Source organism: Haliotis rufescens, unplaced genomic scaffold, assembly GCF_023055435.1.
Source record: "Haliotis rufescens isolate VD_foot unplaced genomic scaffold, xgHalRufe1.0.p SCAF_114, whole genome shotgun sequence".
Lineage (NCBI taxonomy): Eukaryota > Metazoa > Mollusca > Gastropoda > Lepetellida > Haliotidae > Haliotis > Haliotis rufescens.
In genome coordinates this window covers 141,436-158,558 of record NW_025963796.1, presented here as the reverse complement: position 1 = coordinate 158,558, position 17,123 = coordinate 141,436, and the positions used below count along the sequence as shown (strand labels likewise).

Below are 17,123 nucleotides of genomic sequence, written 5' to 3'. Positions count from 1 at the left end.
TTGACAATCTATTCATAGATATCCACATGTTTTGTTAAGTGCGGCGTTATATAACGCACGCGCGCACACACCAAGGAACGATAGACGCTTCTGTTCCCCACAATGACCAGATGTCGATGTTCACTCATTTCTCGTTTAGGTTCGTTTGTTTCGGTTTTAGATCCATTCTGAAAACGTGTTGTATATTGTATAACCGTGTTGTACAAACAGTTTATTTACATGACTGGCCTATTGTGCCAGTTATTACATACTTCAGAGACCCGTGAAGATCCTGGGTAGAATAGGTCTTCAGCAGCTCATGCTTGCCTACAGAGGCAACTAACGGAATCGGGTGGTCAGGCTCACTGACTTGGTTGATACATGTCATCGTATCCCAATCGCGTAGATAGAGGCTCATGATGTCAATCACTTGCTTGTCTGGTCAAGACCCGATTATTTAAAGACCCCTGTCATATAGATGAAATATTGCTGAGTGCGGCGTTAAACAAACAGGAGTTTGCCACTAACGTGGCTATATCCCCCGCCCCTGTTGCAAGATTTATGACATTAGTAAATCTAAACAAACCCTAACCTTTTTTAATCGAGGTGGAACTTGTCATGGAAATTGTAAAAAAAAGAAGAGTCTTGAATCTAAGTTCATCTTGCTGCCATGGAAACGTAAAAAATACAAATTTCTAAAATGTCTAAATAGCAAAAGGCACCAGTTCAGCATGTACCTGACAAAGTTTCATGAAAAAATATTGAACGGTTTATGGGTTATGCTCCGGAAACGAACCCTACCCTACCCTCACAGAACCTAAGTCCATCTTGTTGCCATGGAAACGTAAGAAATAAAGATTTCTAAAATTTCTAAAATTTCTAAATAGCAAAAGGCACCAGTTCAGCATGTACTTGACAGACCTGCAAAGTTTGATGAAAAAATATTGAACGGTTTCTGAGTTATGCTCCGGAAACGAAACGTGACGGACGGACGGACGGAGCCCGTTTCTATATCCCCCGCCAACTTTGTTGGGCGGGGGATAACAACATTCTTCAGAATGCTTTTCGATCTTTACGGGTACTCGTCCACCAGGCATTGATGGTACCCACTCACTCTGCAGTGATAACAGAAAACTGCTCCGACTTTGAACGTTTATTCAGTTTGACAGATGTATGACAGAAGAGGGAACCGGGGAACGTGGTCCTGTATACTACTCAACGTTTGTTAGGAAAAGCAGGACAAAAGCATATATAGATAAACTGTGAGGGATTCATTGCATTTGATTGGCTATCCAAGCAGTTTGTGTTGCGTATATGTGCCCAAACGAAGAAATTAGGCCACGCCCACCAACGGACTATTTGTACCCTGATTAGCTCATAATAAAGTAGGCGGGGCTTGAGTGGCATTATTATACTATACTGTTCCATTATAACGCTTAATGACGTCACTGGTTCCTTATTGTTGTCGACATTGTTTGAGTCACTGATTAAATAAACAGTCGGGGAAGTTATTATTACTGACGTATAATAAAAAGAATTCATGCAAACATTCATTTAATTCATAAATGACACGAATCTGGACGTGTGTCAGTCGAATGTCAAATATTACTCATGATTGTGACATCAGGCCCTGCCTAATCTCATAATATCCCTATCAAAAGTTGAGCAGTATAATATTAAATTGAAGTACAACATTGTTTTAACCAACATTCGGAGAAATTGAGAAATAATTATTACTGGAATTTATGTTCGATGAAAACAAATACATGGGTCACTTGTGAAAAAGGAGTGAGTGAGTGAGTGAGTGAGTGAGTGAGTGAGTTGGGTTTAACGCCGCTTTTAACAGTATTCCAGTTATATCTCGGCGTGTCAGCATAATGTGGGAGGAAAGCCCGAAGTGATGCAGGTCTCAGACGTTTACCGCTTCGGTGAAACCCACGAGCACGGGTATGGTGCTGACAAAACCCAGAAACATAATCGGGGCGAACCGGGATTCGAACCCTCAATCATAGGTTTCTGGCGTGCCCAAGGGACGCAACGCTGCACAGCGAATCGTGGCGCCTTAGACGACTGGGCCACCCGTGCCCCCTGTGGAAAAGGATTGCAGTGCCACGAGCACATGGGTCAGATGGTGGGCGGAGCCAACGCGAACCTGGAGTCCGTTGCACAAAGCGACCGTAGCCCCATAACTGTCGTAAGTCTATGTTAAAGCATGGGAGTTACGATTGTCTTAGCCCCAAGATCGCTTTGCGGAACGGCGCCCTGCAACGGTACGATCGCTTTGTGAAACGGGGCCCATGAAGTACACAAATTGTAGACTCTTATGTGATGGATGTTAATATACAACAAAACCTCGCTAATACGGACAATGCAGTGGGTAAAATCGTCTACATTAACAGAACATTATCACAGCATGGATCGTAGTGACGTCCATCAGCTACAAATGCCCAACAGTCAGGGATCGGCAAAGCGGGTTACTGGGGGTCTGGATTAACGAGGGTCCACTGTATCGCAACACTACGGTCATCTAATACACATGGACAAGACCAGCTTATGGAGATCACGCATTGTTCTTGTGTTCTTGTGCCTTGTTCTTGGAGAAAACGAAACATGAACAAGGCTAATTCGTCACCGCTCGTTCCTTTCCGTAACCTGCCGGAATAACACGAGTTGGTCACGAATGGAACAAGGCTGCCACACTGTGGGGTCACGAGACACCGACTGCATGGTTGTCAAGGAAACAGCCATGTAGGTGTGGAATGAACGACAGCAACTGGGTGGCATATACTAACGTACCACCTGTATACGTGCATACTATTGCAATTGATCAATTATTTGTTTTATTAGTTTCAACAAAAGTAATGGTACTCTGAGGTCACTGGATTTTCTGGTTCATCGATCACTTGATTGTCTGGTTTGTTTACAGGCTGACGTCATATGGCAGGAGTACTGCTGTGCTGCGTCAGACAATAAATACTTACTTTTTATGCAAATTGTATGAATGGCGGGCGCTACCGGTAGGGCAGATCACGCTTCCCATTTTCTGCGAACACCTGGTGTCATCGCTTTTTTTCAGCGGTCCATTCACATAATTTCCAGAGTTATTGCCCTTTACGCCAGGTGGAATCGGTTTCCGCAAAAATCTAGATTGGTTATTTTCTTGCATTGACAATTTATATTTATGACAGTGATGTATGTGAGCTATGGTGGGTTCTTAAGGGTTTTCCCCCCATATCATATTATATTGCATACTAAGATCAGTGTGAAAGGCTGAGGCTTGCGGTGTACGCCCTGTGTTGCTGGGACGTTTTAAACAAGGACTGTAACGCTGATAAGAATTGAACAGCACAAGGTGGACAGCGCAACACTGTCATGTAACCAGAAGCCTGAGCAGAAGCAGGTAATACTGGAAGGAGAACACTCAATCAATACAAGTACCAAACTGGTAAACTGTCTATATATAGATTGTACATAATAACAGGGGAAATATCACAGTTTGTCTATCACACAAACACAAATAGGTTATAAGACGTCACATTTACACCACGGGTCATGATGTTGCTATATAAGATAGCTACGCGACTGATCGCAAAGGACAATGAAATACGAAGCGTGGTTTATTTTTATCCGCAGATTCGAACATGCGCTCGCAACTTGACGTCGTATGTTTGACGACGTTATTTTTAAGAGGGGAGTGTCTAGTGAGTTGTTCCCCATTGCTGTATCAGGGAGAGACATGATAATCGGTATTGGGAGAAAAGGTACAGGTAATCGACGTGAGGATTGTGAAATACCCCCCTGTGCATAAAATGGACTTATCCGACATTGCCGAGGTCGGATTCTATTGAGGGAGTCATCATTATTTAAATAGGGGTTAATGCTTTTGAAGCTGTTGATATTTCATATAAGTAATAAACGACTCGTGGTCGTTGTTTATTGGCTGCACCCCTCATGGTTTATTCTCCTTGCAGTGTTTTATGGTACGATAAACAACTCCCACTCATCGTTTATTTCTTAAATACATGCCGTCCCGTCACAATATGACGTCACGTTACACGCCATAATGTTAATAAATAGCATGACGTCACAATGCAAGAAATTGTGAAACAGACTGACGTCACAATACAAGACGACACAATACATCAATACATCACAGTACAGGTCACGAAGCGACTGGACACAGTTATCACTTTGCCATTACTGGCCTCATCAATGAACATTGACTTACGACACAGTAACTGACAGCATAGAGCAGAGACCATATAATTATCTGGTCTCTGCAAAGAGTGACTATTCACATATTGATATCACAATGCACTTTGAAAACAGCATGTATGGCATGCACAATATACAAAGCCAATGTAAGGAGGTACATGTTTGACCGAGATCGGCGTTAATACTTGGCGGAGACTGGAGTCCGATTGGGAAGGAGAATATTACAGGCCTCATCCCGTGGAGACCACGTCCCTGGGATAACAGACAACAAGAGTAGGTCCCCAGACATCAAGGAGAGGCCACAGACCCTGGTACCCCATACAGGAACGATAGAGCACACTGATCGATACCCCCCCTCCCCCCCAATCCTATCCCGATATCACAGACAGCAAATTGAGGCCACATCATTGGTACCCCAGACAGCAACACGAGGAGGGTCAGTTTCATGTGATGATGACAGAGTTAATTTATGTTTACTCGAAAACCAATACGGGAATGTCCCTTTAAAGCTTCAGCCGCAACACTGTGACGGCGCCATTCAACTTTATGTACAGGCGCTTCCCTTCATGAATCAACACAAAGAGTTCTGTCAAAGTTAGCACAGGAACGCATCCTGACGGGGATTCCTACTTGACGACATCTCAAACAATTACCAGCTCACAGTCAGGCTGCTGGACGGAGTTTCATTGAATACAGCTAACGCAGTTGTCTCCCCTCTTGTCACGTGATGTCACGTGGGGTTACAACTCGGTCAGGTCGTAAGAGGACTTGATATTGACGCGGATTTTTCCCGGGACACGCTCGTTCTCCTTCTTCACCACGATGAAGAGGTCGTACTCCTTGTCCTCGCCGCTCACGGTGCCGATGTCGGGGATGGTCGCCGTCCCTAGCAGGTCGTTCTTCAGCATGTTGTGATTCAGCACCTGGCAGAGTATACATGGTATAATAGCTTCACAGAGTATACGTAGAATAATGTCCTAGCAGAGTATACATGGTATAATATCCTGGCAGAGTACACATGGTATAATAGCTTCACAGAGTATACGTAGTATAATGTCCTGGCAGAGTATACATGATATAATAGCTTCACAGAGTATACATGATATAATAGCTTCACAGAGTATACATGGTATAATAGCTTCACAGAGCATACGTAGTATAATGTCCTAGCAGAGTATACATGGTATAATATCCTGGCAGAGTATACATGGTATAATAGCTTCACAGAGTATACATGATATAATAGCTTCACAGAGTATACATGGTATAATAGCTTCACAGAGTATACGTGGTATAATGTCCTAGCAGAGTATACATGGTATAATAGCTTCACAGAGTATACGTAGTATAATGTCCTGGCAGAGTATACATGGTATAATAGCTTCACAGAGTATACGTAGTATAATGTCCTAGCAGAGTATACATGGTATAATATCCTGGCAGAATATACATGGTATAATAGCTTCACAGAGTATACATGATATAATAGCTTCACAGAGTATACATGGTATAATAGCTTCACAGAGTATACATGGTATAATAGCTTCACAGAGTATACGTGGTATAATGTCCTAGCAGAGTATACATGGTATAATAGCTTCACAGAGTATACGTAGTATAATGTCCTGGCAGAGTATACATGGTATAATAGCTTCACAGAGTATACGTAGTATAATGTCCTAGCAGAGTATACATGGTATAATATCCTAGCAGAGTATACGTGGTATTATAGCTTCACAGAGTATACATGGTATATTAGCTTCACAGAGTATACGTAGTGTAATATCCTGGCAGAGTATACATTATTAGTTATGGTGTCTTTAGTTGCCGTATACGGTGTCATATTAGGTTAAGAGAAGAATATTGGGTTCGGCTGACGAATTTATTATGTCGAAAAGTTTACACTATCTGGTATCCATATTGCACATGTCATGTCAAAATGAAAACTTGACACTTACAACCCTTGACGTTAAGGGTAAAAGGGAGACAACCTCAAACCTTAGAGGCCAAACCTTGTTTACAATTTTAATTAAAATATTATTGTCCTTGCACATCACAATTAATGATAGTAAAACACAAAACAGTGTCGAATAACGAATGTCTGTACCAGGATGTGCATGTGAAATATGTAAAGGTGGGTGTTGGAAAATCCAAAATGGCTGTTACTGACGGTATACGGTCTCATAACGATCAGTAGCAACCATCTTGGATCTTTACTGACGGTATACGGGCTCATATGGGGGATAGTAGTTCTGCTCTCAGATTGGTCAATCTCACTTTGGGGTATAATAAAGTATAATATCCTGGATGTGTATACATGGTATATTTACCCGGCAGTGTATATGTGGTATAATATCCTGGCAGTGTATACGTAATATAATATCCTGGCAGCGTATACGTAATACAATATCCTGGCAGAGTATACGTAGTATAATATCCTGGCAGAGTATACGTAATACAATATCCTGGCAGTGTTTACGGAACCAGCCCGGGCGTAGGTGCTGAGGTTACAATGCTAGACCTGAACGCGTCCTACTCACGTCGACTGTGATGGGCAGGTGCGGCTTCTTCCTGTAGAACGTGGCCTTGATGCTCCACGTGGGGGCGTTGGTCCCCACACACGACACAGACTTGACCTTCTCCCCCTCACACTTGATGCTCACCATGGGGTCCAGAGCTGGAGGATGAGGCAGAGATTGAATACACGCAGCAAGTCAAAACATCAGAAGTACGGAGAATACTGAGGGTGTCAAACCCCTTTCGGTACGTCGGATGCCGAGCCATGTTAAGCAGTTTCCGAATGTCGCAGTGCAGTACGCTGGATGCTATTAAATGTTTATCTGGTAAGCGGATGTCAATATTGCAGTGTTAACTCTTTTTTTTCGTCTTTGTTTTCTTGCACTGACAAGTTGCAACCTCATTAATATATGCTGGTTTTCAGAGAGGGCTGTTGTTGTTGTTGTTGCTGTTGTTGTTGTTGTTTAACGCCGCACTCAGCAATATAACAACTATATGGCGGCGGTCTGTAAATAATCGAGTCTGGACCAGACATTGCAGTGATTGATATCATGAGCATCGATCCACGCATTTGGGATACGATGACATGCATCAACCAAGTCAGCGAGCCTGACCATCCGATCCCGTTAGTCGCCTTTTACGGCAATCATAGTCGCCTTTTACGACAAGCATAGTCGCCTTTTACGGCAAGCATGAAGGGGTGTAGTGGGGCGTCAGTAGTGTTCTACTTACATCCTTTGCCTTTAGCCTTCACAGGAAGCACCAGGTCTTCAGCGGACTCCACGGTGATAGTGGTGACCATGCTGTAACCGGCCACACAGGGACAACCACTGGACGGACACTCCTTCTCCAGGGCCCTGCAACATGGATATAGACACTCACATTAACCCGCCACACGCAAATATCCAGGGCCCTGCAACATGGATACAGACACACATTAGCCCGTCACACGCAAACAGGCAGGGCCCTGCAGCATGGATACAGACACTCACATTAGCCCGCCACATGCAAACATCCAGGGCCCTGCAACATGGATACAGACACTCACATTAGCCCGTCACACACAAACATCCAGGGCCCCGCAGCATGGATACAGACACTCACATTAGCCCGTCACAAGCTGGCTGACTGACGTCGGCGCGGTGTCGTCGCGGATGTTACGATTGGTGGTTCAACACCAAGGGACGTCAGTTGGAAAGATTGGTTGTGTGATGGAAGCGTTTAGGTTAAGGTGGTGAGGTAAAATGGGGTTTTACGTCGGGTCCAAGATTATTGCACGTATATTGCGACGTGCATGCACGTGTGTGTGTGTGTGCGTGCGTGCGTGCGTGCGTGCGTGCGTGTGTGTGTGTGCGCGCGTGTGCGTGTGCGTGTGCGTGTGTTTGTTCGCGCGCGTGTGTTTGTGAAAGAGAGAATCGTGTTACGCCGCTTTTAGTAATATCCCAGCCATTATAAGGCGGGCAATCGACGTCGATGTTACCTAAATGTAAAGGTTCTACACCATATGAGTGAGCGCCGAGACTGGACGACACAAGTTGCCATGGAAACCACAACAAGTGCTACCTAATATAGACACCACACATGTACTGTCACACATTTACCGTCGCCAAACAAAATAAAATAAGATTCGTAGAATAATACCCATAAACAGAAACATCGAAAAAAATGTGGTGCAAACAACGACATATAATACCAGTATATACCTTCACCAACCGAAATAAAATAACATTCAAAGAAAGTGAAAAAAAAGAAAAAATAAGAAACACGATCCATCACCACATGTAGGGGGAGGTAGACGTAGTCCATAATATGAGGCTGCCACCCCCCTCTTGGCACGGAGGAGTCGAGGGTCTCTTTAGAGGGTATCTGGGACAAGGTGGTGTGGAACGCGGGACTCAAATGAAACCATATTTGGTACGGAGATTCAATATTTTAGAAACATAATAAAGGTCTACGTATAAATTTCATTTATATTTTTTTTTCAAAATTTCTCAGTAATTTAAGTTCAAACGGGTCTCTGCACGGACTTGTTATACAAGTCCGTGGTCTCTGTAAGTCGAATAGCGCATCTGTGTAAGTCGAATGTAAGTAGCACACAACAAGGGTCTGTTCTTTTCAATCTCCTTTTTTTGTGTGAGGACTTGCTGTTTTAACCTTGCTATTGCAACCGGCAATTGTCACTAAGCGCCACATCCGATCTCTCATTCCGAACAACAGGAACTGGTACTGAACCAGGATATGTCAAGGTGACATAGAAGGTCAAGGTCACGTCGTGGACACGACAGGAAGCGGGTGCATGCTCAGTACAAAAACAAGGAAAATGAGTACAGAAAATAAACATCCTTGTATCATGAGACCCCGGCTTCACAAAACCACCTTAGCGTGACCAATATCTCTTCTCCATTACCCCATCCCTGGGAGTGATACAGGTCGCAGCTAAGTCCGCTTTGTGAAGCCGGGCCCACGGCTGGGGGTACGGGTGTACTACCTGCTAGAACCGCTGACTCCGCTGTGGGTAGACAAGGGTTAGACATCACGCACTCGTCCACGAACACATTTAGCATATTAACTGGTAACAATGAATTTCAGTTCAGAAAAATACTGGACCCCGTGCACGCTCATATACAATACAACCTTTCCACCATGTTCAATATATTAAACACCTTTGCCCTCAATTGTATATAAACCATTCCTTCCCCCTTGACGTATATAAATATAACATACCTTCCCTTGTTGCATGTATAACATACCCTGTTGTATATATATAGACTACTAAACGAGCTCCCGTGTAATACCAATTTTATGAAACGAGTGAATAGTTCTGGTATCTGACGAGCGAAAGCGAGTCAGATACCACAACTATTCACGAGTTTCATAAAATTTGTTTTACACGGGAGCGAGTTTAGTATTTTATTTATTACTGGCCATTTATAACGTTTTTAGAATTATACTGTTGAGTGTGAATAGGCTGACACCTACACGATCCACGGCATAATCCAATTGAGTTTAACACAGTAATATTTCAAACACGTCAAAAGTTGAAACGTAAGAATTTAATACCATACAACGGTCCACCTTAAGAATTCAGGCGTGCGTTCCACAAAATTATCGTAGCGTTAAGGTTATCGCAACTCACATACTTTAACTTAGACCAACGACTGTCGTTGCGCTACCGTACGATTGCCTTGTTAAACGGGGCCTTGCACCTCAAAGTTTACAATAACGTCACAATACCCGATGACGTAATTTGTGGAATTTTGTTGCAAGATCCTTCGGCGAAACAATGCCATGTGACGTCAGCCTAGCAACAAGGTTGCTGGGGTCATCGTGTGTGCATAAGCTCCTCTCAGTGAACTATCATCACCACACGCAATGTCGTTGAATAAGCCAAGGTATGTTGAGAGCTTTCAATATTTGTTCGTGAAACGTGTTCCGAGAGTACATAAGCACGCGTTTTGGTATTACACAATGTGTAATACAGCTATATGTTTATTAAACGGGTGATCTCTTCACGGGCAAGTAATAAATGACAAACCTTTCCCCTTGACGTATATGTAACATACCTTCCCCTTGTATATATAACATACCTTCCCTTGTTGTAAATATAACATACCCTGTTGTTTATATAACAAACCTTTCCCCTTGACGCATATGTAACATACCTTCCCCTTGTATATATAACATACCTTCCCTTGTTGTAGATATAACATACCCCTGTTGTATATATAACAAACCTTTCCCTTGTTGTGTATATAACATCCCTTCCCCTTGACGTATATATATCATACCCTCCCCTTGTATATATAACATACCTTCCCTTGTTGTATATATAACATACCCCTGTTGTATATATAACAAACCTTCCCCCTTGCTGTGTATATAACATAGCTTCCCCCTTGACGTATATATAACATAGCTTCCCCTTGTATATATAACATACCTTCCCCCTTGACGTATACATGTATATAACAAACCTTCCTCCTTGCTGTATATATAACGTACCTCCCCCTTGACGTATATATAACATACCTCCCCCCTTGATGTACTTATACCCGCCGTGATGTTGTTGAAATATTGCTAAAAGCGGCGTAAAACCATACACACCCACTCACTGATGTATATACAACACACACACACCCCTTGTTGTATATATAACATACCTTCCCCCTTGTTGTATATATATATAACATACCTTTCCCCTTTCTGTGTATATACCATACCATCCCCTTGTTGTATATATAACACACACCTCCCTTGTTGTATATATAACACACACACACTCTTTTTGTTTATATAACACACCTCCCCCCCCCCCTTGTTGTATATATATAACATACCATCCCCTTGTTGTATATATAACGTACCTTCCCCCTTGTTGTATATATAACGTACCTTCCCCCTTGTTGTATATATAACATACCATCCCCTTGTTGTATATATAACATACCATCCCCTTGTTGTATATATAACGTACCATCCCCTTGTTGTATATATAACATACCATCCCCTTGTTGTATATATAACATACCGTCCCCTTGTTGTATATATAACGTACCTTCCCCCTTGTTGTATATATAACATACCATCCCCTTGTTGTATATATAACGTACCATCCCCTTGTTGTATATATAACATACCATCCCCTTGTTGTATATATAACACACCTCCCCCTTGTCGTAAGTATAACGTACCTTCCCCCGGCGGCCGACCCTGTGTACAGTCTCAGCAGAAAGTCCCCTGTAGCGCCCTGTTCTTTGGTTGTTGGTACTATGACGTATCGCCCTCGCTTCAGCACTGTTGTCCCGTATACACTGCGAGATTTCACGTAATCCGACGTGAACATCTTGTCTCCCGGCACGTGCACACGGTACTTTCGGTTTTCCTCCACCTGGTAGAATGATTGACGGCTGAGGTTATACTTGTATCAAGGTTCGATTAAATTCAAGCATTATGTTGTACCGTCTACATGCTGTACATTCTGACAACATGTTCACGCCCACCTCAAGCAATATGTTAACTAGCATCAATGCGACGCCCATATTTGATACTAACCCCGTTAAGATAATAGCCCCGCCCACATTACTGAATGACTTACAGTTACCCCATGATATGGAAACCAATCACGTTAAGACTCTAGCCCTGCCCACATTAAGAGTGACTGGCAGTTACCTTCATGACGTGGAAGCCAATCATGTTGAGGTCTTGCCCCAGGAACTGCCTGCCCCCGCCGACGTCGTGCTGTTCTAGGGATATCATGATCCGATCAGAAGCTCCCGTGATGTCGAACAAATACTGAAACAGAATATCATCAGATCAGGCGAGACATGCTTCAAACAATCGTCATTACAATGCGCTTACATTTCAGACACAGGTCGGAAGGGTTCATTGCTGTCACAGCGAAGAGTTACCTCCCTTCTACTGTCTGTAAGTCTGAGGCCCCCATCTCTCGACTTTCGCAAGCCAAAGTATTGGAGGACAGCCCTAGCGCTAATATCACATCGTGAAACGGGGCCGAGGGGGATACCATCGTCAGGCCTTGGTGGGTTGAGATTCAGGCGCTAGTTGGGGCAATCATGTGTTGGGGAGATACCAGGGTTGAGATTCAGGTGCTAGTTGGGGCAATCGTGTGTTGGGGAGATACCAGGGTTAATATTCAGGCGCTAGTTGGGGCAATCGTGTGTTGGGGAGATACCAGGGTTGAGATTCCGGTGCTAGTTGGGGCAATCGTGTGTTGGGGAGATACCAGGGTTAATATTCAGGCGGTAGTTGGGGCAATCGTGTGTTGGGGAGATACCAGGGTTGAGATGCAGGTGCCAGTTGGGGCAATCATGTGTTGCGGAGATACCAGGGTTGAGATGCAGGTGCCAGTTGGGGCAGTCATGTGTTGGGGAGATACCAGGGTTGAGATGCAGGTGCCAGTTGGGGCAATCATGTGTTGGGGAGATACCAGGGTTGAGAGTCAGGCGCTAGTTGGGGCAGTCATGTGTTGGGGAGATACCAGGGTTAATATTCAGGCGCTAGTTGGGGCAATCGTGTGTTGGGGAGATACCAGGGTTGAGATGCAGGCACTAGTTGGGGCAGTCATGTGTTGGGGAGATACCTGGGTTGAGATTCAGGCGCTAGTTGGGGCAGTCATGTGTTGGGGAGATACCAGGGTTGAGATTCAGGTGCTAGTTGGGGAAATCATGTGTTGGGGAGATACCAGGGTTGAGATTCAGGCGCTAGTTGGGGCAATCATGTGTTGGGGAGATACCAGGGTTGAGATTCAGGCGCTAGTTGGGACAATCATATGTTGGGGAGATACCAGGGTTGAGATTCAGGCGGTAGTTGGGGCAATCATGTGTTGGGGAGATACCAGGGTTGAGATTCAGGTGCTAGTTGGGGCAATCATATGTTGGGGAGATACCAGGGTTGAGATTCAGGCGGTAGTTGGGGCAATCATGTGTGCGGGAGATACCATGGTTGAGATTCAGGCGGTAGTTGGGGCAATCATGTGTTGGGGAGATACCAGGGTTGAGATTCAGGCGCTAGTTGGGGAAATCATGTGTTGGGGAGATACTATGGTTGAGATTCAGGCGCTAGTTGGGGAAATCATGTGTTGGGGAGATACTATGGTTGAGATTCAGGCGCTAGTTGGGGCAATCATGTGTTGGGGAGATACTATGGTTGAGATTCAGGCGCTAGTTGGGGAAATCATGTGTTGGGGAGATACCATGGTTGAGATTCAGGCGCTAGTTGAGGCAGTCATGTGTTGGGGAGATACTATGGTTGAGATTCAGGCGCTAGTTGGGGAAATCATGTGTTGGGGAGAAACCAGGGTTGAGATTAAGGCGGTAGTTGAGGCAGTCATGTGTTGGGGAGATACCAGGGTTGAGATTCAGGCGGTAGTTGAGGCAGTCATGTGTTGGGGAGATACCAGGGTTGAGATTCAGGTGCTAGTTGGGGAAATCATGTGTTGGGGAGATACCAGGGTTGAGATTCAGGCGCTAGTTGAGGCAGTCATGTGTTGGGGAGATACCAGGGTTGAGATTCAGGCGCTAGTTGGGGAAATCATGTGTTGGGGAGATACCAGGGTTGAGATTCAGGCGCTAGTTGGGGAAATCATATGTTGGGGAGATACCAGGATTGAGATTCAGGCGCTAGTTGGGGCAATCATGTGTTGGGGAGATACCAGGGTTGAGATTCAGGCACTAGTTGAGGCAGTCATGTGTTGGGGAGATACCAGGGTTGAGATTTAGGCGGTAGTTGGGGCAGGCATGTGTTGGGGAGATACCAGGGTTGAGATTAAGGCGGTAGTTGGGGCAATCATGTGTTGGGGAGATACCAGGGTTGAGATTCAGGCGGTAGGCCTCGGTTGGTTGGTATTCAACTGAAGCTGCAATGATCAACGCCTTCAAGGACGTCGTGGTACCTGGGGATTGCTTAGGAAAGTCGGCGAGAAGTAGTTGCTGCCGCCGTTCCTGCCGGAGTGCGACCACTTGCTGTGCATGGAGGACTCGTTCCACGTCTTCTTGAGGGAGAAGAACGAGGTGTTGACGAAGTGGCAAATCTGGATGCTGGAGAAGTTCTGGATGAAGTCACTGAAGGACATCCTGCAACAGAGAGATGGTCGTCTGTAGAGAGTGAGTGAGTGAGTTGTGTTTAACGCCGCTTTTAACAGTATTCCAGTCATATCGCGGCGTGTCAGCTTAATGAGGGAGGAAAGCCCGAAGTGATGCAGGTTTCAGACGTTTACCACTTCGGTGAAACCCACGAGCACGGGTATGGTGCTGACAAACCTAGAAACATAATTGGGGCGAACCGGGATTCTAACCCACAATCATAGGTTTCTGGCGTGCCCAAGGGACGCAACTCTGCACAGCGAATCGAGGCGCCTTAGACGACTGGGCCACCCCTGCCCCCTGGTCGTCTGTAGGTCAGGAAGTACGTCAGAACCACGTCACTCCCCTCCCCGCTCTTCCGTATGCACGTGACTCCGATTCCACCCTTCTAAATACCACCCTAATCCCACTCTAATACCTCATTCCATACATAACCTTTTTGTCTATCACGTGATTCCCCGTCAGTGTGTCACGTGACATCCGTCACCACTTTCCGGATCATGACGCTGTTAATCCCGTCACGTGACTACCATCTTGTCCTCTTTATCGCGTACATACACCCTAATCCTACGCGATTACACCATTCCATGCATAACCTTATTTGTCTATCACATGACACCCCTCCCAATGGTTCGGCATCACGTGACTCACCAGAACTCTCCCTCCTGGCGGAACTTGACGCCCATCTTCTCCCACTCAGACTTCGGGACCCGCCTCCACTCGGGAGAGCTGCAACACAGGGGAGGTAATTTCAACTGCATGGTACTGTGTTACATGCATCATTGCCTCAAAAGCTTTGTGAACTGAAAACATGGGAGGCAAACTCAACAGCCTGACAGTGTTCTGGCGTCAGCGACATCACTGAACTGATCATAGCGGAGATATGTGTCACATTTATTTTATTATAATTGGTATTCGATTGAACAAGCTTAATGTTTGAAAAACTATAATATCAAAATTACTGCCAAATGATATTCCTGTACCGTTAGTACATGTATAGTACCATGACATTAATATAAGTGAAGATCCGGGGTAGAATAGGTCTTCAGCAACCCATGCTTGCCGTAAAAGGCAACTGTGCTTGTCGTAAGAGGCGACTAACGGGATCGGGTGGTCAGGCTCGCTGAATTGGTTGTTGCATGTCATCGTATCCCAACTGCGTGGATCGATGCTCATGATGTCAATCACTGGAGTGTCTGGTCAAGACTCGATTATTTACAGACAACATTCATGTAGCTGGAATATTGCTGAGTGCGGGGTAGAAACAAACAAACAAACAAAAGTCTACCCTGAAGCATTCACAAGTTCACCAAGCGTGTACATGCAGTATATACACGACACTCCAAGCATTGCTGTCACAGCCTTTCATGGCGTTCATAGCATACCAAAGCTGAGATAACGCCCACAGATGTCATGATACGTGCTGAGAGACGTACACTTGTTTACGTATTCTACTAGACCCCCTTGTAGTGCTAATATCTTAAGGGGTTATGCTCAAACCCTGTATTGCTAGCTCTATGGGTTTCCCCCAAACATTATATTGATACATTCTAAAGATTCTCATGTGATTACGTCCATGTGTTACATTGCTATATTCTGAAGGGGTCAATCCCAACCCTGTATTGCTACAGTCTGCAAACGTTGTATCACTACATTCTGAAGGGGTCACGTCCAAGCATAGTATTGCTACAGTCTCAAAGGTTAATCTCCAAACGTTGTATTGCTACATTCGGAAGGGGTCACGTCCAAGCACAGTAGTGCTACAGTCTCAAAGGTTAATCTCCAAACGTTGTATTGCTACATTCGAAAGGGGTCACGTCCAAGCATTGTATTGCTACAGTCTCAAGGGTTAATCTCCAAACGTTGTGTTGCTTCATTCTGAAGGAGTCACGTCCAAGCATTGTATTGCTACAGTCTCAAAGATTCATCTCTAAACGTTGTATTGCTACATTCTGAAGGGGTCACGTCCAAGCATTGTATTGCTACAGTCTCAAAGATTCATCTCTAAACGTTGTATTGCTACATTCTGAAGGGGTCACGTCCAAGTATTGTATTGCTACAGTCTCAAAGGTTCATCTTCAAACGTTGTATTTCTACATACTGAAGGGGTCACGTCCAAGCATTGTATTGCTACAGTCTCAAAGATTCATCTCTAAACGTTGTATTGCTACATTCTGAAGGGGTCACGTCCAAGCATTGTATTGCTACAGTCTCAAAGATTCATCTCTAAACGTTGTATTGCTACATTCTGAAGGGGTCACGTCCAAGTATTGTATTGCTACAGTCTCAAAGATTCATCTCTAAACGTTGTATTACTACATTCTGAAGGGGTCACGTCCAAGTATTGTATTGCTACAGTCTCAAAGGTTCATCTCTAAACGTTGTATTGCTACATTCTGAAGGGGTCACGTCCAAGTATTATATTGCTACAGTCTCAAAGGTTCATCTTCAAACGTTGTATTTCTACATTCTGAAGGGGTCACGTCCAAGAATTGTATTGCTACAGTCTCAAAGATTCATCTCTAAACGTTGTATTGCTACATTCTGAAGGGGTCACGTCCAAGCAATGTATTGCTACAGTCTCAAAGATTCATCTCTAAACGTTGTATTGCTACATTCTGAAGGGGTCACGTCCAAGCATTGTATTGCTATGGGGTCACGTAGAAGTTTCTGTACTACTACACTCGAAGGTGTTATGTCTAAGCGTTATATTGCTACAATCAGAGGTACTACTTCCAAATGTTGTATTGCTACAAACTAAGATAGTACGTACAAGATTTGAACAGCTACAATCACTTGTTTACGTCTAAT

General features: G+C 44.4%; 1 protein-coding gene across 5 annotated transcripts in view; it reads right to left on the bottom strand.

Moving 5' to 3' along the window:
- Positions 1–2,970: 2,970 nt before the first annotated feature.
- The window catches only part of LOC124152715 (calpain-5-like), a 32,227-nt gene continuing 18,074 nt past the window's right edge, over positions 2,971–17,123 (bottom strand). For 3 of the 5 annotated variants that reach the window (XM_046525755.2, XM_048393096.1, XM_046525753.2), the window contains 8 exons: positions 14,964–15,041; positions 14,123–14,303; positions 11,881–12,003; positions 11,403–11,599; positions 9,200–9,220; positions 7,444–7,568; positions 6,735–6,871; positions 2,971–5,117 (listed from right to left, as the gene is read on the bottom strand). In XM_046525755.2, coding sequence (XP_046381711.1) covers positions 4,935–5,117; positions 6,735–6,871; positions 7,444–7,568; positions 9,200–9,220; positions 11,403–11,599; positions 11,881–12,003; positions 14,123–14,303; positions 14,964–15,041 — 1,045 coding nt within the window. In that variant the 3' untranslated portion in view covers positions 2,971–4,934. The remainder of the gene's footprint in view (positions 5,118–6,734; positions 6,872–7,443; positions 7,569–9,199; positions 9,221–11,402; positions 11,600–11,880; positions 12,004–14,122; positions 14,304–14,963; positions 15,042–17,123) is intronic. The other 2 variants (XM_046525754.2, XM_046525756.2) reach the window with 1 other exon arrangement.